Below are 27012 nucleotides of genomic sequence, written 5' to 3'. Positions count from 1 at the left end.
CACAATTTGCCACATCATCAGATTTTTTCTAAAAGTAGAAATTGCTTACTCGGTCTTCTTCTAACTCATTAGTCGCCAGCCCCTACTCACACATGATTGCCTACCATCGCTAGCATTCCATTGGGACTAGCTTCCCAACTAATTCTCCCATTCTTCTACAGTTAACATTCTTACATTTCTCTACTAGATGAAACCTTGATTGCATTTTAACCATATCTCTCCTCTTCTCCTCCTCTACTACTATCACTATCACCATCGTTTTGTTCATGTGGATGTGATGATCACCAGACCTCCATCGTGGTCACCACCGCCTTCATTTTCTTCCATGTCTTCCTCCCATTTTTTCCCATTTTCTCTTACAAAACCCAAAGCTAGGGTTTGAATTTTTTGTAAAGCTATGTAAGTTTTGCAAACCCAAAAGTATTCCCAAATATATAGAAGAAATATAGCTAGAAATTAAAGACAAAGAAAAAAATCAAGGTTTGAAGGAATGCTTGGATATCATTTTTTCTCCCTTTAATTAGTTTTGCAATATTCAAACTTGGCTAACAAAATAAAGTAGAAATTTTAGGCTCTAGGGTTTAGGCTTGAGCATTCGAGGTCAATGGGTAAGGCTTATATTCAACTCACAGAGATATTAGAGTTTTAAGCCTAATAACCCAAATTCCAATTAATCCATAACTTTATATAATACGCATATAATATCTATTGGATTTTACCCTTAGATATAAATTATAAATCATGTACATTATAATACGTACTATTATTAAATAATATACATCATTATATATAAAAAATAATACATACTCATATACTTAGTATCGAGTCAGGTTTTGATCGAGTTGAACTCCATTAAGTCCAAGTTCGACTAACAATTAATTAGCCTCATTTCGAGGGCCAAGCTCAATCCAACCCAATGATGTATGATGCTTGACCCTAATGTTTTTCCTGTTGAGCTTAGGTTGGCTCAGCACCATTGATAGTTTTAATGAGAATCAGTTGATTGCAATGATTAACCCATTTAATGGGTTTGTTATTTCCCTATTTTTGGTAACCATAATTAGTAAAAAGATTAATCTTTCCTACACTGATAGTATATGCATTATCAGCATTGGATGATTGACACAATTATATAAAATTTGAATTTAAAATTTAACTTTTGTATATACGTTATGGATCCAATAGTAATAGTATATATACTGTCAGTAAATATATGATTTACTAGGGGTGTAAATGATCCAAGTATCGAGCACGATTACCTTTTACAATTACAAGTTTTGATTGGCTCTTCCTACTTTGATAATTTTAATACTCTATTATTTATTAGAGTTTGTGTTCTACAAAAGACTTTCTTATATTATTTTTATTTTTCTTGGTAGTTTTTAACAAATTTTCTTGTTTTTTCTTAAAATTTGTTTCCTAAATAACTTGTTGAATAAAGTTCCTATCCTATGATCTTGTTTAGCTAATTAATGTATTACAATCCAACAAAAAGTAGGGCAATTCCTACCCAAGTAAAGATTTTCTCAATCACTTCTTTTGTTAATACTATTATACCTGAATTATTTCTTAATTCTTTATTGGCATGTTCAAAATTTTAAAGTCTCCTTTTTCCCAATTTATCTCAGGTATAGATACTTTTTGACATAAGATTGACTCAGAGGCCTTTAAGAATTAATTTGTAATTTCAATGTAAAAGTATTTAAACACAAGTAGAAGAAATTTTAGACAAATTTTTGATGTTGCATTATAACAAATTAATGCAACATAAAATTATAGATATGAAGATAAGGTAAAATATTTTATTAATGAAGAAAAATGAAGGAACAAGAAAAAATTTCTACTTAACTATCCAAAAGTGGTGGATTATTGCCTGAAATTTGTTCTTGCAATTGCTGTCTTTAGAGTGGATGCTTGAGTTTGGAGACAGATGTGAGTTTTTCTTTCTCTCCAAAACTAGTTTTTCTTTCGATGAAAGTTCTTTAATTAAAGCTATTGGTGCAACGGCTTGATATGACATCTTATCTTGGAAAACATGTTACAATCAAACATGCAAAATGGTTCAGGATGGCTCAACCCACAACTAAAAATATCGAATACCTATCAAGATGAGTCAGAGAACAATTAGCAGCTTTGATGCCTATCAAGAAAACACTGTAGTAGCAATAATTTAACAAAGGAATAGGAGTCCTAACAACTATAAAAGAAGGAATCTGCAGCAGTGATGAACAATTCTTGGAGAGAAAGAAAACTCACATCTGTTTCTAAACTCAAGCATCCACTCTGAAGACGGCAATTACAAGGACAAATTTCAGGCAATAATCCAAACCACTTTTGGATTATTAACTAGATAATTATTTTCTTGTTCCTTCTTTTTGTTTTATATTAGAACCATTTATTAGCATTTTAAGGTTTCAACCATTGTACAAAGTTCATCAATCCAACCATTGTACAAAGTCCATCAACCATGTAAGTATTGTAGTTGATGTAAATTTTCTTCATCAATAAAATATTTTGCCTTATCTTGATATCTATAATTTTATGTTGCATTAATTTGTTATAATCCAATATCAAAAACTTGTTTAAAGTTTTTTCTACTTGTGTTTAAATACTTTTATACTAAAATTACAAATTAATTCTTAAAGGCCTGTGAGTCAATCTTATATCGAAAAGTACCCATACCTAAGATAAATAGGGGAAAAAGGGACTTTAAAGATTTGAACATGCCAATAAAGAATTAAGAAATAATTCAAGTACAATAATAGTAACAAAGATAGTGACTGAGACAATCTTTACTTGAGTAGGAATTGCTCCTACATTTTGTTGGATTGTAATACATTAATTAGCTAAACATGGTCTTAGGTGAGGAACTTTATTCAAAGGGTAATTTAGGAACAAGTTTTAAGAAAAGACAAGAAAATTTGTTAAAAACTAGCAAGAAAAATAAAAATAATATAAGAAAGTAATAAGAAGTCTGTTGTAGAACACAAACTCTAATAAATAATAGAGTATTAAAATTATCAACGTGGAAAAAAACAATCAAAACTTATAATCATGAAAAGTAATCACGCTTGATATTCGGATTGTTTACAACCCTATGATTTACTCTTAGTAAAATGGGGAACGAGTGTCATAGAAGATATTATATGTACGATTCAAAAAGTTCGGGGTTAAAAATACATGTTTAATCTAGGGTAAAATACACAAAACTCCCTTGTGGTTTGGCATTTGGACATGATACTTCCTCATTATTTAAAAAACCCACATAACCCCCTTGTACTTTAGACTAAAGTGAAATTTGACCGGTAAACTATATGCTACCTGCAAGTGATGTATTATTATTTTTTAATATATTTTTTAATTTTATTGTCATTTTTTCTTTCAATTTTGGTGCTTTGACTTAACTATCATAGGTATTTTTACAAATTTTATAATTATTGATGCACTTTCAAAAATTTTTAAAAATTATTCATACCCTTTCACTGTTTTCCTCTGCCATCTCTCTCTACTACCGCAAGTCACCACTATTTTGTCTCCAAAAATTCTTCCAAAACAATGGCCATTTCATGAATTTCATAAGCTTCCATCATAAAATTCTTGAAAAAGTAGACAAATCAAATGAGTGAAAATGGCAAGTTTCGGAAATGGAAAATCTCCAACTACAAGTCCTCTTTCTTCTGCCTTCTTGAGATCATAGCAAAAATTATTCATACCCTCTCCCTCTTTTCCTCTGCCATCTCTCTCTACCACCGCTAGTCACCACCACCGCCTGCGACTTTGTCTCCAAAGATTCTTCCACAACAATGGCCCCAAAATCCAAATTCACCCAAAAATCCAAGAAAAAATTTCACGAATTTCATAAGCTTCCACCATAAAATTCTTGAAAAAGTAGACAAATCAAATAAGTGAAAATGGCAAGTTTCAGAAATGGAAAATCTCCAACTACAAGTCCTCTTCTTCTTTCTCCCTGAAATCATAGCAAAAATGAGACCCATCTGTAGAATTCCTTTGCCCAATTTTTGGGTCTTTGATGGCTGATGTTGTGGTGCCCATTTTTCCCGTAGGGGACTAGATTTGTAGCAATGCATAAAAATACAAACCAACCCACTACCTCTTATATTATGGTACTCCAAATTTGCAGGATTTTAGACCTTGGGTGGAGAGAATGGTGGTGTGAAGTGGTGGAGGGGGAAGGGGAGTAGGACAGAGGAGGAAAAAGAAATAAAAGGTGAAAATGAAAAAAAGAAAAGAAAAGAAAGAATAAAAAAATGAGCAGATGCCCAGACCCTGGTTGTGGAGAATGTGAAATGGAGGAAACAGAAGAACAAGAATAGAAAAGAAAAGGAAAAAAAGGAAAGGAAAAGAAAATAAAATAAAAAGGAAAAAATTAATAATAGACAGACTACCTATTCACAGCAGGTCAAAATGCGTAATTCCATTCTAGTCCAAAGCACAAGAAGGTTTTCTGTATTTTACCCTTAGTAAAATTATGTTATGAATTTTCAATTAAAAAGGCGTATTGAGATTTTGTGTTACTTTGCAGGACCAATATAAAGCCTTTTTTCCCCCTTTTTGGTTCAAGGTACCAAATTGACATGTTTCACCACTTTGGAAGACCAAATTAAGACCTTTTCAGTTTGAGGAACCAAATTGATCAGGCCTTGTTTGGCAGGCAAGTTTATGGCCAAGTTTATCTGTCACAAGTTTTTTAATAATTTTAATTATAATAAACTCAAAAAATTTCTCAAAATTTTTAAACTATACACTTCAAAATATTAAAAAATTTACCAATTTCAAAAAAATTTTTTACAACTTCTACCGTAAAGTTTTAGATAAACACATAAAAAAACTGAATTGCTAAACGGGGCTTGAGATTTTTAACTTCTTTGAAAGACCAATATGGAATTAACCCATTGGCACTTCACCCAATTTCTGGTTTGGTACCGGTACATCAGAAATTGACATGATAAAAAAGGACAGGACGCCTCATCCGTAACGGATAAGGGGGGGATCCCTTCCCGGCCAACACTCAACCTCCCTTCAAAATCAAACACACAGCATACGCTACACTAAGCCCCAAGCTCCTTGCCAGTGACCCCATTTTCCGCCATTTTCTGCACTTTAACTGCGTTAAAAGCTTGTCAATTTGAAAACCCACAAGGTCAATGAAGCTCTCGAGAAGAGACATCCTTCATGGACTTGCCTAGATGCAATCAGTATTAACACTTGCTCCTGCTCTTCCTGCTGGTAACTTCATCATATGAACTCATCCAATGAATCTTTTATCCTATCTGCCTTTGAATATCTGCATTCAATTTCTTCTAAGTTTCCTGCAGGAATGATCTTTTGTACAATGTTGTGGTCTAGTTTGTTTCTTTCCTTAATTTTACCCATAAATGTCTGAACTGGATATGTAGGGGCATATTCTTTGAAGTCTTTGCGCATACCATATTTGCATGTGACTGGAAGTACTGTGCTACATTGTAATCAAATCTGCCTTTAAGTTGTAATTGTACCCAAAAATCTTACTGGCCAAAGTGCTGAGGTATTTTGGCATGAACGGCTTTGTGCTTTTAGTAATTCAAGTTTCCAAGCTTTAAACCCTTTAATTGAAAGTGAAAAGTTAAGAAGAAAATGGATGCTTTCACCTTCGTATTGATTTAGAGTTTAAGATAACATTTCACTTAAAAGTACTTGAGGAAGAAGGTAGGGTGGTTCTTGCTCCTCTATTGTGTTACTGGGATATCATAGGCAGGCGAGTTAAATTTCAACTGGCTCAATTTGCAGTTTTACACTGTCAGTTGAAGTATTCAGATCATTTATAATGACTAATTTGGTATGTAAAAAAGAAATAACAAACCAAAGGAATTTGCTATGTATTATTTATGCTCAATACAAGAAATTTACTTTCATTTATTACCTTTCCACACTCAAATCCAAAGTGTGTAAATCAACCTGGCAGCTTCTTATCCAGGTTGAAGGGTTACAGAAGATTGGGATATGCTGTTGCAGGCACTTGATTTTTATGTCTGGTGGGAAATGTTAATTCCTGAACCTTTTGTCCTTAAACTTCCATTTTTGTTTGTGGATTTATCAGCGTATTAACTACCTGCATTATGAGAGAACTTTTTAGCCACCAGAGCTTTTGATCTACTATTAACTTCTAATGCAATTGACATGAACCATTCATGTGTTGAATCAGGTTCTTTTGTTGCATCGGTGAGATCAGTTAAATTCTTTCTTGAACTACCATTCTGGGGCTTATGGACATGTTTTGGTATTTGTGATTCTTGTTTTCCTTTTATTTTGGTTGGTTCTTCTTTCTGTGAATCATCAATGGATTCTGGTTGCCATCGTGCGTTGAGCAATTTGGCACCCTGTTTATCTGTCTCTTTGGTTCTCTGTTGAGTAGTCTCTTTAAAATATCTATGAAAGTTATAGTTGTTCTCTTAGTTTTCCTGTAAATTACTATTTTGAATCACATTATATTTTATTCTTTCTTGAACTACCATTCTGGGGCTTATGGACATGTTTTGGTATTTGTGATTCTTGTTTTCCTTTTATTTTGGTTGGTTCTTCTTTCTGTGAATCATCAATGGATTCTGGTTGCCATCGTGTGTTGAGCAATTTAGCACCCTGTTTATCTGTCTCTTTGGTTCTCTGTTGAGTAGTCTCTTTAAAATATCTATGAAAGTTATAGTTGTTCTCTTAGTTTTCCTGTAAATTACTATTTTGAATCACATTATTTTTTAATTTTAGCCTATACTTTAGCCTATTGATGTTGCATATCATGATTATCATTATACAATTAATACAAGAAAAACATCAATAGTTTCAGTTTAAAAGACAGCACAATCACAACAAAATCCATTGCTCTAGGTGGGGAGGCCATGGGTTCGAGATAACAAGGTTTTGGGTAGGTAAGTGTATAGTTGCTTTACAATATTGAAGATGGTTTGTTAGGTTTCTTATGCAACTGATAGGTCTAGTTCAATGAAGAATAGTTGATCTCTGAGAGGTTAACCTATGCCTTTGATCCACTCTTTCTTGGTTGTTCTATATGAAGTTTATTAAGCATTAACAAAGTCTGCAAGTGACGGCACAATATTGCCCTTGGTTGAATGTTCTATCCATCCATCATCCATATTTTTGAACAATGATTGCAGACATATCGCTTTTCCATTTGAAGAAATAGAAGAAAACTGAAAATGGCATCTACATCGATTCTCCTCCCATCAGGTACTTGCAACTCTAAACTTAAGTATGCCACTTTCTTTAGAGAGAGCTTCATTTCTTCTTCTTTCCAGTACCTGGGGGAATATGTCTTTAATTCATTCTGCATTATCATGATGGTCTGAACCAGTATCTACTTGATTGGTTGCTCTAGTGCTGTATAAAAAATTTGGAATTTCTAGGAGTCATTGAACACTTTTTTTAGCAAGTTTAGACCAAATGGAGGTGATACTTGCCAGGTACCTTGGATAAAGAATCTGAAAGACACAATATGATTAGCTCATATCAATGTGGTTGCAGTCTGTGTTGCCCTTGTTAGCCGAAGGATGATAGTTATTGCCAAGTTCCCAACATCTGAACATTTTCGCACTTGCAAGAAGAGTATTCTTTGACTATTTTGTTTTTTTTGATAGATCACTGTTTAAGTTAGCTCATATAGAAATTTTACTCTTATTATGGTTTTATTCTTGACCTTTCAGCAATCTCTTTTTCTACTTCTCATCTTCTCATCCAGGCGCAAGATATTGTTTGGTTTATCCATCAGAAACTTGCTTCCCTAATGTTGTTTGGTACCTCATGGGGATCATTATTTTTCTGCTGTTTGTTCAAAATGAAAATAATTAAAACTTAAAATTTCTGCTAGTAGCCCAAGCATAAATTTATAAATAATTTGCACTTCCTGTCTTGATGAATCATTCCTGTTGGTTTAGGTCCTGCATGTATTACAAGTTTCAAAACCAAGCAGCAAACAACCACAAAGAGCCAAATGCAAGGTGTTGCTATACGTTGTTGCTCAAGTTCAGGGCTCAGAGTACAAGATGCCACTGCTTCACAATGTGGAAAAGTGTGTTCGATCAATCGTAGAGATGTGCTAGGGATGGCTTTTGGTCTCTCAAGTATCCTATTATTTTCATTTTCTTCTGAAGCAGCTGGGTTGCCTCCAGAGCAAAAACCAAGATTGTGTGATGATGATTGCGAGAAAGAGCTTGAAAATGTACGGTGAGATTTCAACCTCTCTTATACATCTGTTTGCTTTCCTCTTGAAAACATTTTCCTGAACCATGGTCATAATCTGCCGCACAATTTGATCTAAGATATTAAGGAAACTAGTACACTTCTTTTTATTATGTCTTTCAGTTTTCCTTTAAGTCATCATGCATGTTAACATAGAATAACCTAGTTAAAAATGAACAGCATTAGTTATTGAACAATTTGCTTTTAATTTCACGTCATAGAAGAATACCATGCATGCTGTAGTTGAAATGTTTTAGTCAGCCCCATTACCTATAAAGAAATGCTGCAACCCAACCTTTCTGATCCTGAGATTTTGACAACCCTCCTCTTTTTACTTTAGTCCTCCAGTGGCAGATGCACTTTTAATATTCACTGTCAAATTCTGGTCACTTGTCCTGTTTCGGATACTGATTTGGTTTTGTGGTTGTCAGTCTGCCTATGAATTAATGTCACATATCATTCACATCTTAGCTCACTATTGTGGAAAGAAAATGGATCGATTTTCATTGAATTCTTTTAACCAACGGTGGAACTGTATCCGCAACTGCTAGCAGTGCAAAGTTAAACAAGCTTCATAATCGCTGTTTTGGCTCATCAGCTAATACCAAAAATGTACCAGTTCTGTGATATAATTGCTGCACCATAATGCCGTCACAATTGCTTAGTGGACTATAACAGTTGTCAACTTTTGGAAATGCATGTGAAATTCCTGCTAAATCTGCAATACTTTGTGAAATCCCAATTTTGCTACACTTGGCATCAATACAAGAAGTAGCCACTTGATGAGAAACTGATTTTAGTAGTTCTCATGCATTCTGACATCTTTAAATAAGCTTCACGTCATGGCCTACATTTGAGAACGTCCATCAACTTGCTTTTTAAGAAAATAGCAAGTTATTTGAAGTGTTCTCTGTCTTTCTTTTTAGTTTGCAGCAGTCTGCAAGGTATCATTACTGGAAGTCAATTTGACACCAGTATCTACTATCTCTTGTGTATTGTTGATAAGAGCCCAGGGAACAACAGAAGTTGGACAACAGTAACTTGAAACTGTTATCAATTTGATTGGTTTTATATCTAGATCCTTACCATTCAGATGTCAGCCTAACAGATTCGCTAACCAATTGGAGGTATCCATAGTTTCTAGAGGGGAATCTTGTTTAACTTTAAATTTCCAGACTGCTTATAGCAACAAAATTGCTGCAGTAAGGTGCTGAGAAATTTTTATGCTCCTTTTAGCATTATCTATTTACTATCTTTTTATTCATCTTCCATTCAATTGTTAAAGTTTTCTTGCTCGACAATGGGTAACAGTCACTTTAACTATATTTACCTGAAACTGTATCCGAGTGATAGAGATCCAATCAACTGACTGAGGTATTACACATTTATGATGAATGCTGATCAACAATCTGCTTTGGATATCTTTCACTTGCAATCAAGTCAAAGAACAATATAGAGTTCTATTTCAATCTCCATAGAGAATTTATAAACAGGAAGATTTGAAACTCAAACCATAAAAACAGTTTCTTTATCTAGGAAGTTTGGGCATATTGATGCTTCTCTCTGTGCAATTGCCACAAAATCTTTGTCAAAAAAAATGTATCTTTGGAAATTGTCTTTTATATTGTCCTCTGAACTTTGTAGCTTAAAAAACTTAAATAAAGAATTTTGGATTGCCTAAGGTTTCATCTGTACTTTTTTAACATCTGATCACTGTAGTTACACTAAACTGGGAACTGTCAACTGATAAAGGTACCTATGGTAACTACTGTGTCGGGTCTGCAGTACAAAGATATTAAAGTTGGTGGTGGCCCTAGTCCCCCGGTTGGCTTTCAGGTAAATTACGTCTGACAGTAAAAGAACATGCAAAATGCTGAAGTTTTGGAATGTGATCAAGTCCTTCATTTAATCACTTACTCTGCAGAGATGTTCTGCTGGCAATATATAGAGAAACCTGTAATCTTTGTTCTCACTTGATTTGATCCTTTATGTCTGTATATCTTATCCAATTTGGATTAACTCATCACACTAAAATAGTGTAATTGGCCCTTGGATTTTTTTTGTTAATCTCTACTTATTTTTTTAAAATTCAGATCAAACTAAAGACATTAAGCATAACACATTTTTTGTTTTTGGAGATAATCGCATTTTGGTCTTTATTTCCCTTGAGAATGTTTTATGTGCTCTTCTTTTGCCTATACCATTCATACAGGTGGCTGCTAATTATGTTGCCATGGTACCATCTGGGCAGATATTTGACAGGTAAACTTGGTGACCTTTTTAACGTCTGTTCCATAGAACCATACTGGAATTTTATATAGTTTTTATTTTTCATCTTTGTGTGGAATAAGTATTGCAACTGTCTAGTCAGCCATAAACCAATCTGCTGTAGTTACATAGGTAAAAATTTCAGTACTGGACAGATAAATGAACTTCTTGTGCACATTGTGATACAAATACTGTATCAAGATTTTCACCCTTATCCTTTCATCTTTGCCATCTAAAAAGGAAATATGCTTGAAAAAAGAAAACAATTATTGGTACCTTAAATCAGTTAGAATACAAAATGAAATACATAACTTGTTTCTTTTCTTGTTCATTGTTAAGACTAAGCTATTGTACTCATACTTCTCTTTCTGATTGACATTACAGTTCACTGGAGAAAGGTCAGCCTTATATTTTCCGCGTTGGATCTGGTCAGGTATGTTTATCACAAGAATTAGACAGTGTCCGCAGTCCAGTTATACTACCATTCTAAGTCACATAATCCTTAGATAAGGAACAATCCTAGCTCGGTTCATGGTATGGACAAAAGGATCCTTGAACATTAACTCATTATTTTCAGCTAAAACCCTACACTTTGGGCCCACTGTATCTAATGACCAGATCACTAGCTCCAATTTTCCCGTGCACTAGGTTACATCAGAGCTTATAAAAAAAACACATTCATAACAACTCAAGCGAATCAGTTCAGATGATCCTCTGATTTTCTTTTTGTAATGGAAATGCTATGCTAAATAATTTGATATCTTTGCTAAAGGTATAATGTGTCAACTTAATCATCAAGAAATAAGATCCAGCTTAATCATCTTTAGATTTCGTTGAATATATTTCCATGCTATCTCATTATCTTCTTGCTGGAGGGGAGCTAGGAAGCCTTCTGAAAACTGGAACTTGGTTTTACTATGGACTTTGATCCCAGATGCTTTTGCATAAGGGGATTTCCCCACCCCCCCCCCCCCCCTACTTCTTAGATTGGCTAGTTTTGTCCTTGTATTCAGTAGACTGCTGTCTGTAAACTATATATCCCCTCTATTCTTGATACCAATGAATATTTTGCTTTTAAGCATCCTTTTTTATTACCAATTCAAGCAACTAGTGTAGGTGATCAAGGGACTCGATGAAGGGATCCTGAGCATGAGAGTTGGGGGCAAACGCCGTCTCTACATTCCAGGATCAGTAAGCTTTGGCCTGTTATCTTTGCTAGTATATTCTTATAGGAAATCTTTTAAATACTCTGACCGTATCTATGGATGTATATTTTACAATGCATTCACACCAATCAAAGAAGTAAGAAAAGAAAAAAAAATGAGAAGGATAACCTCCTAAACTCTCTAGCTCTGAAGTTAGATCTGTTTTAATACGAATATGGTTCGTGGAGAATCTGATACTCAACATTATATAAAACCAAGTTATAATTCATCTGCAACTTCCTAATTCTTTTCTTATTGGCTTGCATTCTGCTAGTCTAACTTCCTAGAGCCATCATTCATAACTGTATTGCTGAAAGCTTCCATTTAAGCCACCTAAAATTCATGAGTGGAGTTCTGTGGCAATGAAAATAAGTTACAAACTATTCGAGTTTTCAAGTTCTCTAAGATGCCATTTCATGCAAGCTGCTGCTCAATCTAAAAGAAGTGCAGAAAGTACAACATGTTTTCTGGTGTAGCTGTTCTACCATTACGAACATAATCTAAACTCCCTTGAACATTTTTTCTCGTGCTACACAGTTTGATGACATTTATGTGTTTTATTTTGATGTGGATATCCTTAACTTCACCAGAGAAGTTTTAAGATCATGACTTTATTTTGTCCATTATATGACTGATTCTTTATCTTGTGTTTGAGTAGCTGGCATTTCCAAAAGGCCTCAATTCTGCTCCAGGAAGGCCAAGAGTAGCTGCTTATAGCCCAGTTATATTTGATGTGAGTTTGGAGTACATACCAGGCCTCGAATTGGAAGAGGAATGAGACCATTGACGGCTGATCAGTCATTTCTTACTGCTTAAATGTTTAGTTAGTCAGAGAACAGAAATGTGGGGAGTTCTTAAACTACATGTAAACCTCCATTTATTCATTTTTTTGAGCTATCTATAGCAAGTGTTTCTGTCCAATGCCGCCTAATCTTTGAAAGGTATAGTTAGCCACTACAATGGATAGAAAATCTTAAAGCCCCTTCATTTGCATCTTGAACTTTTCCTTTTATCTGTTAGTAGCTGTTAAAGGAGCATTAAATACTATGGAGAACGCAGCGTCCTTGGTTTTATCTCTGCTCATGATTCACGAAGAAAAGCTTTCTTTTGCAGCAGTTCTTGTCTGACTACCATAAGTCCATTGAAGCTTCGAAGCCATCAGAACTGGCTTTAACCTCTTCACCTTTCAGCCACAGACATTTCATGGAGCTCAACTTTCACTGATAAGAACCAGGATTCACACCCTGAATTTTGATGCATGCATGAGGCATCTAGACACTACAGACTTGAAAGATTTTGGGCCAGAATTGTGACAACATGAAAATTATCAGCGGAATTAAATTGGCTTTAACATCTTCACATTCAGCCGCAGATATTTCATGTAATTAAACTTCCACTGGTTTCAGCCGGGGTTCACATCTAATCTTTGAATGTCTACGAGACATCTAGAATCCACAATTTTGAATGGTTTTGGCCAATTTTGGGACAAAATGAATACGAACAGTTAAATATTGTCAACAGTTAAACCTTTTTATACATTTCTTGATAATTTAAGAAATGGCGAGATTTATGTCAAACTCCAAATATTTCTCTGTCTCATCGTTTAACAATACATCATTTTTAAATTCTAATTCACTCTGCAGTTTTGGGGTTGTTTTCCCTCTAATGCCAATTCTGTGAGTGAACGAGTGATGCATGAAAGATAGGGCCAATAGCTATCAATTTCCTATATATTGATATCAATTTATTTATTTTGAAATGTGACTCGTCACTTTCTTTTTAATCGAAAACAATTAGATACCGAGATAAAGCGGAGCAGTGCGGGCAATTATCCCCAATTGTCCCCACTACCCCCCCAACCAAAATCTTTGTATGTACGTAAAAAATTACTTATAAGTTTAACCCACATTGAAAAAAATTTGTCCCCACTGCCATTTAACGAAATCATTTTAATACAATTTTACACTTGTTTATTTGTTGATGCATCCAAAAAAAGTCAACAACCTTAAAAATAAAAATTAATACCTTGTCTAAACAGAGAAAGAGCTAGACTTAGTTTTGAGCAAATGACAATAATAATCCCTCAACTAGTTTACTAAAGTTGAATTGGTCTATCATCCCTATTTTGGCCAATTAAATCTTTCAACTATTTTTCTATAGCCAATTTAATCCTTATGTGATGGAACCATCAAAATTAAGTTTTATCCACCAAAAGTCGATAGTCCCTAAGAATAAGATACACTGGTCAACCAAAATGAGAATAGAAATCAACTTTACAGCCCAATTTAAAATACACTAAAAACACACTTACAATAGTTTCTTATGCTTTTAAGTTGGCAAAAAAAGTATGTGTTTAGATTAAAAGCAAGCTTTAAAGCATCAAATCTACTATTGTGTTTTCCTTCAAAAAAAATCTACTATTGTGTCTAGTGTGTTTAATTGGGTTGAAAATTTAGTTTCAATTTTCCTCCTTGAAATTTCATTAAACTACGTATCGAAACTTAAAATAATTGTTCCTTTTTTATTTCATGCTAATAAAAAAATCTAGAGAAAATTTGTTAGGGTTGTTGGAGAAGGGTGGAAAAAGCCTATATTAGGAATTAGAGATTTTAGAGTTATTTCTTTTTTTTTTCACCCAACTTTAAACTGATTATGTACATAACTTTTGACATCTACAGGCTATATTGGCCTTGTTTGGCAGACGAGCTTTTTGCCAAGTTTGTCTACTACAAGTTTTTTAAAAATTTTAGCTACAGTAACCTCAAAAAATTTTTCGAAGTTTTTAAACTATACACTTCAAAATATTAAAAAAAAAAAACACACTTCAAAAATTTTTTTAAAAACTTCTACAGTAAGGTACAGTAAAATTTTAGATAAACACTCAAAAAACTCACTTGCCAAATAAATCATTATTTGTTTAACATATTTCTTTCTCATAACACAATTACTCCCTCCGTCCCACTTTGATAGTCATGTTTCTTTTTTCACACAGTTTAAGAAAAAATAGTTAACTTTGTTGGAAAAGTAAATTTAGATTGCTATTTTTCTAAAATACCCTCACATTAAATATGGTACAACTTTATGGGAACTTGAATTGATGGTTAAAAAAGAATCAACTCTCATTAAATGGGGTAGGTTTATAGTAACAACTACTTACATTGAATAAGGGTATTTTAGAAAAATTAAAATACAATTACATTCTTCAATTGAAAAGTGAACTACAACTTGGGACAGATGAAAAAGGAATACAGGACTATCAAAGTGGGACGGAGGGAGTAGTAAATTTCACATGTTAGGCTTTGACTTTCTGGTTATTTTTCTGTCACTCAAGAATGCTTCGAATTATAATTAGCCCTCATACCACAATTGAAAAAAAAAAAAAGAAACAAAAAGCAAAAATTTAAAAAAAAAAAAACAAAGAAAAAGATGGAACACAAAATGTATTTTGGGAACTTGAAGAGTTAAAAGGCAACTGGAAGAATGATCCCATACCTCATCCATAACGGATAAAAGCGGGATCCCATCCAACCCTTCACAACCTTCCCACAAAATCACACACAGTCACACACTTCATATGGCAACTACTTCAGTGACAACGTTAATGTCCTCTAATTTCTCAACCTCGGTTGCATCAAATCCGAAAATCCCAGCACCCCTTTTGCAGTCATCTTCTTGCATGCAATCCCACCAAGAATTTCCCCAGCTAAATCTCTCAAGAAGAAACCTGTTCAATGGACTTGCTATAGTGCCATTATTACTTACATCACCAGCTAAAGCTCGTGAAGTTGAAGTGGGATCTTACCTCCCTCCTTCCCCAACTGACCCTTCTTTTGTTGTCTTTGAAGCTACTCCCAAGGACACTCCTGCTCTTCGTGCAGGTAATTTTATTCCTTGTGTACTTGGTGAACTTTAGTGTATTAATTGTATGGCATTTTGTATAAATTTTTCTCTATTTTTGTGTGTGTGTGTGCGTGTGCGCGCGCTTTTTTTTTTTTCACAATGCTGCATTGGATGTTGAAACACAAGTTAGCTTCCGAAACTAGGAATTCCCAAATGCTAATGCAGAGAATTAGAATATTTGTAGTTGCTAAAGTTCACTGTCGATTTCTAATGTTTTATTTCTCCATTATATAGTAATTTTGTTGGATTGGGGTGCTGGTTTGAACCTATCCTTGTTCGATTATGGAAATATCTTGCCAAAAAGTAGAAAAACAGTGCTACTTGTACATTGTCAATTTATCAATAGCTGTTTAATTGAGAAAAGAAATTTATTGTAATGCTAACAATGAAAGAAAAGGAAAATTCATATGTGGCAAAAGGTCTTCAGTGTCCCAGCCTGGTCATTCGGAGGGGAAGGATGAGGAAGAGAGGGAGTGTAGAGGATCCATAACGATGTCTGTCACTGAATTGTTCTCTTTGTTCTTTGAGGAGTTCTCATATTTGGGATAAATGCTTGAACTCCAAGAATTTGAAACAACTGAAATATTATAGTCTAATGATTCTAAAGTTTGTTCTTGGCAAGTTGCTTATGCATTGATTTGGATTCAACAGGGAACGAAGAATTGAAATAGAATTGCTCGATGAACTTTAAATGATGAGCATTTTCAAAAACTAGTAATGAGAAAAAATATCAATACCATGAACTCAAAGTGAGACTGATAGCTTCGAATCTAATTGAGCAGTAGCCTAACTTCTTTCAAAACTTTATTCAACCTCTGGGCACTCTGTGCCTGTTGGATAGGTAATATAAGCACTGCCTTGCAGAGAAATAGTCCAAAGAGTGATGAACAATTCTTGATGTTAAATAGTATCAAGATGCTGTATACATGGAACCTAACCCGCAACAAGATTTGACTCCTCACTGGAGCTCTTTGGCGTTGGAAACTGAGAAGGCGCTCTAAGATGCATTCATGTTGCAACAATGAGTTCATGACTCTTGACATGACTAGACTTTTTGGGTTGAGATGTCACATTGAACATTCAGACAACACTTTGACATGCTTTTCTATTGCAATGATGAGTTCAGAGTCTTGATATGATTAGAATAAGAATTGTTCAATTGAGATGTCATTATGTTGAGCAACCTTGAGAAAATTCTAAAGAAATGACAAAAGGATGTTTAGGGTATTTGGAGTCACTCTCATCAAATCTACCATCTTAAAATTCTATTACTCTTTCTATTTCACGCATACTTTCACATTATATGTTACACATAAAATGTTAAGTTTCTACTGGCTACCATGGATTATCCCTGCTGACTTTTGCCCATTGTTCTGATGTGCAATAGACTTTTGCACGTCAGGCATACTTCCATATTATGCTTCACATATGTTACTTATATCTCTACCATGAATATTGCCCTTTTGTCCTGCTCCGATCATTTTAATGTGTAAATGTCATTTTGCCCTCTAGTGAAATCTATGTAAATGTCATTTTAAAGCATGGAACAAAACAAACATTAGTTACCAACTTTGCAAGACAAATATTAAGTAGAACCAAAATCCATCAGAATTCAGAGCATAAATTAATGCCATAAAAGAATTTATAAAATTTCTCAGTGGAACAATTTATAGGAAAATTTTATCAAATTGTGGTATAAATTCAGTTCCAAATCTCAAGATCAAAGAGAAGAGACACATCCATTAGATAGTTGCCCTTATAGGCCTTCTAGCCTGCATGGTTCAAGTTGTTGCCCTTAGCAAGAATAGAATGAAAATCCTAATATGTTTATCAAATGCGTGGATGGTTTTTAAAACATGTCAACATTAGCTGGCTTCAGAAGATTACACTTCATAGACTCATTAGCATGCGTTATGTCTTCAGAAGGGACTTTTTTTTTGTTTCTATAGCAGCTTTCTGAATTATTCAAATGAATTACACAACTAACTAATACAAGTTTCTCTGGATGATTATGTAGTTCTATAGTTCTGACACTTCATGAGTAGGAAAAGCACTGAGAGAAGATCATATATTTATAATCATTTGTTTGTGATCTGTTAATTCTTCTATGTACTAGTGGTGACAATCTTCTTAATTCTATGCCTCAAAATGCTCTTTCTTGCAAATTTATATTTACATTAACGATGTACTGTATCCTTTTAGCGTTCGACTTGAGAATTGGTGTTTCAATTGTGATCCTTCTTATCTTCTGCTTCACTTTTCTAGCTTTGCCAACACTCTTTTACCAAGGTCATAAATGCTAAACTCGACAATATACAAATACTATTGTTGATGGAACTTAAGTAATTCAAGAAGTTCCAGTTTTCAGCTAAAATACTTGTCAGGCTCTTCTGTCCGGTCTTGTGACTATGTCAATACAGTTAGTTTGTAGGATATATTATCCTCCACATTCCTTCTAGAAACTAGTGGTAGAACTGCAAATTGTAAGTGCAGTACATCAGAGAAGTGTTAAAAGAAGCTTGTAGTTTGTATGAGAAGTGTTCAGTAGATCTAGTATTTTGCTGTTGCTCAAAAAATTGATATGTGCTGAACATTGTGTCATACATTTTGCAGGTTTAGAATCAGAGAACTTAAACAGAATAAAGTTATCGGTCAAAGTTTTAGAAATGTACAATAAACATGATGTTCGCTAGAATTGTTAGATAGTTTGACAAATGTCATCAACACTTTCAACAGGTCCTCTGCAATATAATCAAGATTGTAAACTGTAGTGGTGGAAACTTTCTGTAGAGGCACATTTGTCATCCTTGACTGGTTTTATCCACTAGCCATGGCATAAGCCAGACTGACATTTATGCTTTCAGAGAAAAATAGGTAGGATTTTGTCAATTTTTGATGCAGAATAGGATAAGGAGGTTATGCATACAATAAACCATCTAGTCAATAGGGATCATTCTAGGCAAGCAATTTTTAAGATAAAAAAAAAAATCCCTTAATGGCATTTGTATCACCACAACCACTACCAAATTCATGTCACCTATAATCTGTACATTAAGATCATCTCATTTGTCAGATTACATACTAGTGGCATGAAATGTTTGATTCAGTTTAATGACTTTTGCCATCATAGCCTCTTTCATGATCTCGGGCATTTATTCTGTTCTTTAATCAGCTGCAGTAAGATTTCACCAGATCTTCTGCTAGATAATGCCACTTTAAAACATGAAGCTTTAAATGATAAGATTTTTTTGGGTGGAATTTGGCTAAAGAAATCCTAGCTGCATTATATTGGCATTGTCTGCAACTTATCTATTGTAATTGGTATTGTCAGCCTCCTAAAGATGTACTTTCCATGTGTTTACATTTCATTCATGGCATACATGCATTTTCGCATCTTGTTTGTTCAAATGTTGCCCTTTTCTTCTTATATCTCTCCTTTGGCTGCTCATTCAAATGTTAAGATAAGAGCTTCTTCTGGTGTTCTACTTATGCATGATGATCAAAATCAAACAGATAAAGAACTAAACATTAGGTTTACAAGAATTGGCCTTTTCTGATATTCTTTCTGTCTGGGTAATTCGTTCTTTCTCCTTTCTCTATAAGCTTATGGAACTCTCAATTTTAGTTGGTTGCAGGAAATGTGCAGCCATACAAGTTCATTCTTCCACCAACTTGGAAACAGCTCCGCGTAGCAAACATTTTGTCAGGCAATTACTGCCAACCAAAGTGCGCAGAACCCTGGGTAGAGGTGAAGTTTGAAGATGAAAAACAAGGAAAGATTCAGGTGGTGGCTTCTCCTTTAATACGCCTGACCAACAAACCTAATGCAACAATTGAAGACATTGGAAGTCCAGAAAAGGTCATTGCTTCTCTGGGCCCTTTTGTAACTGGAAACACCTTTGATCCAGATGAACTCCTTGAAACTTCCGTTGAGAAGCGTGGTGATCAAATGGTACTTAAGTTTCTACTCTTAACACTCTTTCATTTTCTTAAACTAACTTCTTTTTCTTCTACCTTTTTTGGTTTAACTTCGTTTCATATAATCCCTCTATTTATCTAGTGAGGCTTGGAAAAAAAAAACGGTTATTGTTCTGATGTTGCATAGAATGAAAGACGGCTTCTTATCGTCTTCACGTGGAATGAGTAAATTGTTGTAAAACTCAATGAGTCTTTGATGTTTCATCATTAATCTAAACAGGAACTGCATTTATAGGGCTGAGCTAAATACAGAATGAAACAGGCAAAAGAGAACATCGGGAACTCTTTTATATTCTCTTCTGAAGAGGAACTGCGTCATAAGGCTGAGTCAAATACAAAATAAAACAAGCAGAAGAGAAGTCAGCAACAAAAAAACATAAAGTATAAACTGTACATGAAGAGTTTGGCTCTGAATTTGCAATCAGCGAAGGTATATGTCCTCTGTTCATCTGGTTTCAAGTGACTATTCAAAGAGTGTCAATTAAATTACACAAGATGGTTGAGTTAGGCATGAAAACAAAAGATTTAAGCACTTGCACTTGGAATCTGCAATTAATAGTAATGAGAAAAAGAAACAGATTATAACTTAAGAGCAGGTTTGCTTGGTTTATCTGCAACTCCTTGATTATTTCACTGCCATCAAGTTCAGTGTCAGATTTTTGTTTTTCACACCAATCTTCCAGAGTTGTTTTAGTGATTTTATTTTATTTCTTTATATGTATCTAAGAAGACACAGAACTATGTGTCTCAAATCCTCAAAAAATCTTTGGAATGCAGCATGAAAGAACTATACATATCAAAGTCGCTAGAAAATTTTCTTAAGCTGACTAGTCCGCGGAATCATTTGTTATATATGTTGATTCTACTAAAAAACTACTTTCAAGCATACACGCCTGATGATCAGGATCTCTCCTTTTTCTTGCGCAGTACTATAAGTATGTTCTCGAGACTCCATACGCTCTGACAGGATCGCATAACCTTGCAAAGGCAACAGCCAAAGGTAACACTGTGGTCCTCTTCGTCGCCAGTGCCGATGACAAGCAGTGGCCGTCTTCCAGGACAACATTGCAAGCGATCTTGGATTCCTTCGAAGTGTAATTTCTTACAGAATTCTTAGTCAAGTTCTCTTTTACTCTTTTGACCTGATATGGGGTTAAAATGTGCGCCTGTTGAACCAAAATGTTCTGGTTTACATGTCCTATACATGGTTGTCAAAATTACGATCCGGATCGTGCATAGAATCGAAAATTGCCTTAATTTGCATACGATCGTTAGAATCGTTCATGGGATTGTAGGATCTATATAAGATCGTACGATCTCATTGTGATCCTACGAATTTTTGAGAATTTTGTAAATGTAGGGCTAAATTTTGAAACTAAATGAAAACATTTTGAGCATTTTTGTAACTTATCAAAGAAATAGATCCTTTAATTATAATTTTGCAACAATTTTTGTCTCAAAAACAAAAGGTACAACAAAAAAGGATTTGAGAACAAATGAATGATCTTCCAAAGGACGAAGAGAGAAAGTTTCTTTGGTTCTTCCAAATCTCCATCCCATTCTTTTTCCCTATCTAGATTCCAATCAAATTTCACAAAATTTTGCCAATCTCCCATCTCTAATTCTCTATTGTCTTTGTTTCCTTGTCCCCAAGTTCAAAGAATTTTCAGCAAAAGAAGTCATCCAACGAAAACAACTACGAGTACTCGTAACCCCTAATTTGATTGTTTCTTTTAATTATGCCTATTAGTTATATATGTGTACTAAATGTTTTTACTATCAAGTATTAAGATAGGTTGTTTCTTATTTCTAATTAGACAAGACGCCCGGATCTTTTCTTTTCATTTTAGAGTTCCGTTGCTTTATTTCTTGTCAAATTATAAGTAAAAAATGCTATATGTTTATAAATAATTTACTTATTTGATTTTTTTAAGTTGTACAAAATTGTATATGAACTTCAAATTAATTAATTTAGTTAATTTAGGAGTTTTTGGTGGGATCTTACGATCCGATTCTACGATCCGATCCTGTGAAACTAAAATCGATCCTGTGAAACTAAAATCGATCCTACGTAAGATCTCGATTTTGCAAACCTTGGTCCTATACCTCCCTATGTTCTTTACCTGCATTAACACAACGCAGGAAAGCCATGTCGAAGTTTGAAAAGCGTTTCTGATGTAATGAGCCCTGAAGGATCAATAATGTTCCTTTTGTACTTCACGAGAAGGCGGAGCAATTACAAACGTCTGGAAATTAAGTGATAATTGTCATTACAAACGGTTCACACTAATGAGTTGTTTCGTTTGCTTTATGGAGGATTAAATGAGTGTAAAATCATCTACCCAGAAACTGATAACGAAAAGGTTAGAGCAATAGGCTTAAATTGTATATGCTGACCCTCTTCCTCAGGCTCTAACTGAAAAGTTCGTATACAAGTAAATGCATTATCAGGGCATGTCCTATGATCATTAGTTTTCTTTTCCTGTTAAGATGAGCTATGGGGACATTGGCATGCGTTACCAGGATAGGGTGACTAAGTAGACGCAAAACAGAAATGAGTTCTTGCCTGCTTCTAAATATAGCCTTTCTTGTTGACTTCAACTTGGTACTATGGGTAAAGCTGGATTGACAACTACATCTAGCAAAGGAAATTTATTATACTGTACGACAAGAAAAGTTGATGACAACCACCACCCACTGAAGAAAACTGTTAAGAAGTATACGTCAAGCCATCAGAGACTTCCGCAACTGGAGGTACCACTCAGCAAATGAGCTTGCATGTTGAAAACATTTATGATGTTCTGCGTGTGAACTTCGATGCTTCCATCCCCTGAGCTGCCTGATGATTCTTCACCCTCGGAATGAAAAATTTTCGAGTCCCATTCGGAGTGACTCGGCCAATTCCAACCAAAGAAGCAATTTACTAATTTTCTTTGGAAATACCAATTCCAGAATGAATGGCTGCAAAGACTTAAAGACCACCTATTATACCCTCCAAAAAGAGGGGGGGGAAAAAAAAGACCACCTATTATTTTCTCATGGTTCATTCCAACTCCTCCTTTAACAATTCCTAATTATTTGTAAATTTGGATGCAGCAACTTGGCCACAAGATCTCCTAAAGATTAAACATTTGTCAGATGAAAACTTCACAGCACTTTAAATTTTCAAATTAGCATTGTACATTAATATAAAAGGATCGCTGAAATTGTAAGTACTGCATGTATCATCCTAATAGTATAAAATTACACTGTCCAGTCTCATAAAGAGGTTAGCTTATTCAAAAGTTCAAGCTATAGCTATCTTACCTGCCACAATTACATAGCTTTAGCTATCTACAAAATTGATTAATATCATGTCTATAGTCTATTATTATCACCATAGAGCTCTACTTCCATCTTCAGGTAGTAACCAGATGAGGACCGGCTCCCTTGAATGGGAGCACGCATGAATAAGTGACATATTTGACACTGTCTATCAGCACAACAACAAAAATCTGAGAGAGCGATTTTGCTCCCATCACACCATCAACATCTGCATCACCTACCTCCCTAGGATCCACGAGCACAGAAACAACCATTGGTGAAAGCGAGTTGTTTCCGCTAAAGTTCTCTTTCTTTGAGGTCCTTCCTACATCTTCAGATATGTTGTGAGACGACCCAGGAAGGGGAATAGGAACACCACGGAGAATCCTTCTATTCCTTCCTTTGTTGAGATCTGTAGAATTCCGGCTTTGCTCCTCAGTGACATTCCTTGCAGAAGTAGCTGGAACAATGGCTCCTGGGCCCGAAGCTGAAGACACATCAAACTGGAACACTTCACTGCACATTCCTGAACTTAACATTGGACCTGCGAAAAGGGGAACAAACAAAGGTCACGAATACCAAGAAAAAAAATCGTAACCAATAAGAATAATCTAAGGAAACTGAAATTCCTCATGCGGCACAAAATGAATATCAAAACTTGACTCTGAATGCCCATATTACTCTATACAAAAGTATTATCTGGTCTAAATCTATGTCAACATGACTCGGATACAGAGTCCAGCCGACACTCCTAGTCTAGTGGAAAATGAAGAGTCAGAACACAGCTACAGTAGGGCCCAGTGAAGAGTCTGGGCGACATAGGTCTAAAGCTTATGACAGGTGTGGTAAACTAAGCTACCCCCCCCCCACCCCCCAAAAAAAACACAAAAAAAGGGGGAAATCTGTGGAGCAGTACGATCATAAAGTCGTCTTCCACCAAAATCACAGGATTCTCAACTGGATAGCAATCATTTGGAGGAGCATGAGAAAATCAAATGATTAGTCTAAAGGAGGGCAATAACAAGAAAGTAACATAAAATCTTCATACTGTGCAAGAGATACCCACACATCGATCCATCGGACTCCAGAATCAACAATAGAATTGCTGATACTACAAGAAGCTGGCCAAAGAAGCAACATATCATATGAAAACCAAAATGCAAAGAAGATGTTACTTAATCACAGAAACCAAGTTTCATATAGCAGCGCGAACACAACTTTAAGAGCACAAACAGTTGATATGATGCAAAACACACTACTCCAAAGTAAACGCAGAAATAATGAATTGGCAGAAGAAGAAAGCATTTAAAGTAACTTACCAGCAAGGCCCTCACGGAACCACTGCTGCAATCTGCCATCAGCTGCTGGTGATTTCAAATTGTCACTCCCAACAGAACCAGAACCAAGAGCCCTCTGTCGATCAGTTGAACTTCTATAGAGGTGAGCAGGTCTTCCACCCGAAACTGGTACAAGCCGAGTCTCACCACCCACTTCACTTGCAGCATCTTTACGAGACGCCATGGCTTTCTCACTAGCCAAAACAGAATGAATTATCAAGTTTCCATCTATCTTCACAAGTTTGTCATTCCTTGGAACAAACAGCGAGGCCACAAGAGGCTCAGTACCATTGAGCTTATCCCCTTTTTCATTATAATCTTTTCCACCACCAAATTTTCCACCATAATCACTATCACTCAAATTCCCACTTGCGGTCAACACTCTGCCATGATGTTTCTCATAAAACTGATTCTCAATGAAATCCGTTCCACCAGAAAAAGCCTCCCTCACACCCCCATACCTCACATTCACCATGGGAGCCAATCCACCAAATAGTAGTACAAAACACAACAATCCCAAGAAACTAACACTTGCAACCTTCTTAGTCTTCCCTTCAGTCTTCTTACTGTCCGCCTTCTTATTTCCTTTCGGGGCAGGAGCAGGTTGCTGGGATTTCAACCTTGGAATCGGAACCAATGGCACCTGCGATCCCTGTGGCTTCATCATGTAGGGTGGAACGCCACATGGCATCCACGGGTACATCATTGGTGGGTACACGCCAGGTGGTGGAGGCGCCATTGGAGGTGGAGCCACCCCGCCACCACCCAATTGCTGCCTCAAGGTGGCATTTTCAGCCATAAAATATGTAATTTTTGCATTCAGATCTTGAATTGTAGAATGCATACTTTTCACCTTATCTTCCAATTCCTCAACATAATGCTTCTTCCTTTGCCGTGACAACTGAGCACTCTCTCTATTCCTGATTAACCTAGCTCTTCTCCTCTCATCTTCTTCACTCAAAATATTGTTATTGCTATTACTATTATCAGCATTACTAGCCAAATTAACACTGGATTTTTGAAATTTATTCGTCCTCGATTCAACGTTATTGACATCTTCGCCTTCTTTTTTCCTTTTCAACAATGATTTATTGTTAACTTTACAATTAAATTCTTCCAACTTTATTTTTTGATCAACAACTCCATTTTTCACTGAATTATTTCCAAAATTAGAAGAAGAACTCACCGATCTATTGGAGTCCTCCGAAACATTGGAGCGGCAATTATTGCCGGAACCCTGAGACTCGGGCGAGGGACAATCCCTCGAATCATTCGACCCCTTTGACCCATTTGACTCCGGCGACGGCACATTCAAATACCCGGAGACATCATGTCCCCGATCACCTGATGAACTCAGATTCATCCCGGAGCTCCGATCACCAGAAACTTGATCGCTCGACATCTGACAAACCTCCGGTTCCAGCGACGAAGACGGATTAGAAATCAGCCCTTCACCAGATACACAATTCTCGCCGGAAACATGAGCAAACTCCGCCGACGTCGTTTTGAAGGCCCTAGCAACATTCTTCAAACTCCGATCAGGGGGAATTTGACTTAAATTCGGGTCGGACCCATGCAACACGAAACAATCAGAATCAAACTGATCCGGGTCCGGAAGGGGAGCCCCAGCCCCAGCCGGCAAGAGATCGTCGAAGGAGAAATCCAAGTCGAAATCGAAGTCATCAAATACGACGTCGTCGTTGCCGTTTTGATCAAAGGGATCAAAGCTTTGCCCGTTAGCATCCCCTAAGGTAATATCCTGGGACAAAAAGGTATGATCCAGGGGTGGAATTGCTAGGCCGTTGAAATCATGCCCCCCCGAAACGCCGCCGTTCGGAAGCCTTTCCGGTGGTGGCGGTGGATCCACCACCACTGTTTCGGCCATTTTGTAAAAACAAAAATAAATTTAAAAAATAAAATAAATGTTTTGGTGAAACGGTTTCAGGGAGAAAAGGTGGTATGGAAAATTTCAAGCATTTGGATAAGGGGGAAAAAGGGGAATAAATATCGAAAAAAGGGAGTTATGGGCGTCGAGCGGCGAAAGGGGGTTTAAGCCTTAAGGGGATTTTGGGCGAAGACAACGGGAATGGTTTACCTGTGTCGGTGGGAATGGGAAAGTCGTCCGAAATGGGTTTGGACACGTGAGGTGGGGAGCTGAGGGTGTTGATACCACGCTCTGGTCAAGTTGTGAATGGCACTTGTGCTAGTATTACATAGGATCAAATTGTTTTTTGGAATTTAGATAATTACCTGACTTTTCAAACAAAATATATGAACATGTTTGAATTTCTTTTAAAGATAATACACATTAATACGAATTATTCAAAAATGTTTAGTATTATATTTTGTGAATTATGTTTTGATTTAAAAAAAAGTTTTAAAATATGTTTAAGAATGATGACATATCATCAATTATACTTTGATTTTGAAAAATTTTTAAATTTGTGTCCAAGTTATATACAAAACGCTAAAAATGTGTATTTTTTTGCATATTTTAATAATAAGGTGATAAAATATTACTATGTTTAATATCTCCTACGCAAAAATAAGAGTTCAAATTGGTATTAACACCGTATAATCTTAAAAACTTATAATAATTTTGTTTGTATTTTAATTTTGTAACTTTTGAATATATTTACACTATTCCAGTATGCTTATATACTTAAATTTGCTACACTTGAGCTTTTCACGTTAAGCTGTTAATTTTAATTTAAAAAAAATTGTATGTGAGAAATTATGAGTATTGGAAAAAGAATGGGTAATTTAGTTAAACT

At 35.4% G+C, this 27012-nt stretch overlaps 3 protein-coding genes across 8 annotated transcripts; 2 read left to right on the top strand and 1 right to left on the bottom strand.

Moving 5' to 3' along the window:
• The first annotated feature begins 4956 nt into the window (after window positions 1-4956).
• LOC113693723 (peptidyl-prolyl cis-trans isomerase FKBP16-3, chloroplastic) lies at window positions 4957-12641 on the top strand. 5 transcript variants are annotated; one of them, XM_072053322.1, is made up of 9 exons: window positions 4959-5247; window positions 6880-6920; window positions 7167-7239; window positions 7944-8227; window positions 10000-10083; window positions 10460-10509; window positions 10900-10948; window positions 11632-11706; window positions 12379-12641. In XM_072053322.1, the coding sequence occupies exons 3-9, from the start codon at window positions 7209-7211 to the stop codon at window positions 12496-12498; spliced, it is 693 nt and encodes a 230-aa protein (XP_071909423.1). In that variant the 5' UTR covers window positions 4959-5247; window positions 6880-6920; window positions 7167-7208; the 3' UTR covers window positions 12499-12641. The 5 variants fall into 5 exon arrangements, with proteins under 5 accessions (XP_027068145.1, XP_071909423.1, XP_027068143.1 ...); XM_027212342.2 differs by having other exon boundaries at window positions 6833-6920; XM_027212343.2 differs by lacking the exon at window positions 6880-6920 and adding an exon at window positions 5975-6032.
• Window positions 12642-15205: 2564 nt separating this feature from the next.
• Window positions 15206-20823, top strand: LOC113692128 (psbP domain-containing protein 6, chloroplastic-like). Of its 2 annotated transcripts, XR_003448867.2 has the most exons (4): window positions 15206-15598; window positions 19256-19572; window positions 19819-20028; window positions 20526-20742. XR_003448867.2 is itself a non-coding variant. In XM_027210496.2 (3 exons), the coding sequence occupies exons 1-3, from the start codon at window positions 15295-15297 to the stop codon at window positions 20694-20696; spliced, it is 792 nt and encodes a 263-aa protein (XP_027066297.1). In that variant the 5' UTR covers window positions 15207-15294; the 3' UTR covers window positions 20697-20823. The 2 variants fall into 2 exon arrangements, 1 of the variants encoding a protein (XP_027066297.1); XM_027210496.2 differs by lacking the exon at window positions 19819-20028 and having other exon boundaries at window positions 15207-15598; window positions 20526-20823.
• A 1972-nt stretch (window positions 20824-22795) lies between these two features.
• LOC113692735 (bZIP transcription factor 17-like) lies at window positions 22796-26420 on the bottom strand. The gene is made up of 2 exons (XM_027211255.2): window positions 24221-26420; window positions 22796-23445 (listed from the first exon to the last, which is right to left on the bottom strand). The coding sequence occupies exons 1-2, from the start codon at window positions 26121-26123 to the stop codon at window positions 22997-22999; spliced, it is 2352 nt and encodes a 783-aa protein (XP_027067056.1). The 5' UTR covers window positions 26124-26420; the 3' UTR covers window positions 22796-22996.
• Between the last annotated feature and the right edge of the window lie 592 nt (window positions 26421-27012).

Source organism: Coffea arabica, chromosome 6c, assembly GCF_036785885.1.
Source record: "Coffea arabica cultivar ET-39 chromosome 6c, Coffea Arabica ET-39 HiFi, whole genome shotgun sequence".
NCBI lineage: Eukaryota > Viridiplantae > Streptophyta > Magnoliopsida > Gentianales > Rubiaceae > Coffea > Coffea arabica.
This window is presented reverse-complemented; position numbering and strand designations above follow the sequence as displayed.